The sequence below is a fragment of the Melitaea cinxia genome, chromosome 5 (assembly GCF_905220565.1).
Source record: "Melitaea cinxia chromosome 5, ilMelCinx1.1, whole genome shotgun sequence".
Lineage (NCBI taxonomy): Eukaryota > Metazoa > Arthropoda > Insecta > Lepidoptera > Nymphalidae > Melitaea > Melitaea cinxia.
This window is the reverse complement of record NC_059398.1, coordinates 10,395,990-10,398,346: the sequence shown is the minus strand read 5'-3', so window position 1 is coordinate 10,398,346 and position 2,357 is coordinate 10,395,990. Positions and strand designations below refer to the sequence as shown.

Here is a 2,357-nt window from a genome sequence, read left to right as displayed (position 1 = left end):
TTGGGAACCCTGTGTCTTAATAAAGCCTTAATAAAAACAAGTAAGCATTCAACTTCTTAATCATTATTAATTAAATATTAAATATAAATCTAATTAAATATTAAATCTAATGAGATCCAATTAATTGCTTTTGGTAATTTTAAATCAGATTTAACAAGTTTCTCATCATGTAAAAGTATTATGTTAAACAGCCTTTTTCACCTTTTTTTAAACAATCTCCTGAACAGTAAAATATTTTATCGGCGGGTGTGAGTCCAACACACACCTCATGATACCAAACGTTACAAGTAAGACATTGTCGCATATCGTCAACTCGATCTTCTTTACAAGCTGGACAGTACCAAGAAGGTTTATTATCTGTGTTAATTTTTATCATGCATGAAGTACCAGGAACATTTTCTACTTTTGACGACGGTACTGTAATCTGTGATGTTGAATTCGTAGTATTGTCACCAAACAAATCTTTTGTTACCTCTGAGCCCTGTAATTCAGAGACTTCTTGCGTGGAGCAGTCGCTAAAACTTTAAACTTAGGAGTTGGTAAAAATGCATGAATCTCACACGTGGTCGATTGATTGTCTACCTTATGTGGAGTTCCAGCATTCGGATTGTTTTTTGAGAGCGAGGACAGTAGCAAATTCTCAGTATCTGTGCCTGACCCATCTGAATCTTCCACATTTGTAGTTGAAATGTCTTGTTCCCCCGATTCATCAGATAAGACAGTAATATTCTCACTGTTTGTAGGATTTGGAAGTTCTGACAACGCAGAAGGTGCAAACGCTTCTTCAGGAATAGCATCTGGGTTATATGGATATAACCCTGTAGCGCGAAACCCGTTCGAAATATTGGTAATAGTCATACATTTCGGCCATACTTGTGAGAAAATGACATTGAAGCTTGTCTTGTTAAGAGTTCTTTCGGGATGCTGACTGACATATTTAATCAACTCTTGGTCCCAATGGTGCTCATATGAGCGATAAACAGATTTATCCATGGGCTGTAACTCGTGTGTGGTATTTGACGGAAGACAATATAAAGTAATGCCACATTTTTCAGCTTCCTCGACAATAGTAAAGTCCAGGTGGCATTTTGCTCCATCAAATATGAGTACACATGGCCCTGATGTTCTGTATTTATGCAAATGATTAATAAATTCTATGAAAGTTCCTGTCGTCATACTTCCTTTTGGCGTCATCTTCACCAGAGAGCCTGGAGGTAAATTGTCTTGGAATTCTGGCTTTAGTCTCTTGCCCTTGAACAATATCATTGGCGGAATAGCTGATCCTATAGCATTTCCGCAGCCTACCACAGTCACACTTTCAGCATGCTCATTCGCTATTTGATGCACTCTTTTTCTCCCTTTGGCTGTTAGAACTTCCTGATGATGATGCAAAGATATGCGACAATTTTTTTCATCGACGTTGTAAATGCTTTCAGGTTTATGTTCAATTCCAAGTCTGTCCAGCACACTTTTGTACTTGGAAAAGTGATCGCCAACGATATCTTTATTTAATTTTTGAGCACGAGCTGGATTCATCATCTGTGCTTTACGACGTGCTAATTCAGGGTGTCGTTTGAGAAATAGCCTCAACAATTTCTTCCCCGCGGCATTTTTGGCATCATTGAAAGTGTTTGGAATTTTCTTAATTTTACAGAATGAAAAAGCCTGTACGCGTAACATCTTTGAAGTCATCGGCACTCCAACATCAGCCAACCGTATGATTCTTCTGACAAGTCCAGCTTCTTGTTCTGTAGTCAATATAGCCGATCGACCTAGCTTTCGTGTAGTCGAACCACTCGCTAGATGGTTGCGTAGGGTTCTTCTTGGGATGTTGTATCTAGCTGCAGCAGCATACGTAGATAATATACCACTTTCTACCATTTTAACAGCATTTTCCATCTGTTGCGAAGTCCATTGAGCCCTTTTTTTCCTTGTGGTAGAAACTGGTGATTCGTTTTCCATGATATTACTGAAAACAAGGGTTTACTATTTTACTGTGATACTTTTCTAACTGACAGAAATCATTGTCCTAATAAGGCCTATACCTATGCCATTATAAGGCCTAGATATTTTATTTGTAGGCTTTATTAGGTCATTGCACATTGTCAAATAAAACAACAATTATATAGAATATACCGTAATTACAGCTTTTTCATTTATGTGAGAAGATGGCTACACGTATTATAATTATCTTATAGATTAAACACAGCAACCGTGCACAAATAAAAATAAAAATACTTACTGTTTACTCTGCCAGAATTTTATAACAACAAGCGTGCGCTCCGCGTCGTGTTTGTTTTCGACTGCAGGTTCCAACACGTTCGCGGCACGGGCCACTTGCTGTGCTTGTGTGCGTT

The 2,357-nt window shown here is 38.1% G+C and overlaps 1 protein-coding gene across 1 annotated transcript; it reads right to left on the bottom strand.

Annotated features, from left to right (window-relative positions):
* Positions 1 to 468: 468 nt before the first annotated feature.
* LOC123653830 (MFS-type transporter clz9-like) lies at positions 469 to 1,881 on the bottom strand. Its single transcript, XM_045589810.1, has one exon. The coding sequence runs from the start codon at positions 1,879 to 1,881 to the stop codon at positions 469 to 471; it is 1,413 nt and encodes a 470-aa protein (XP_045445766.1).
* Between the last annotated feature and the right edge of the window lie 476 nt (positions 1,882 to 2,357).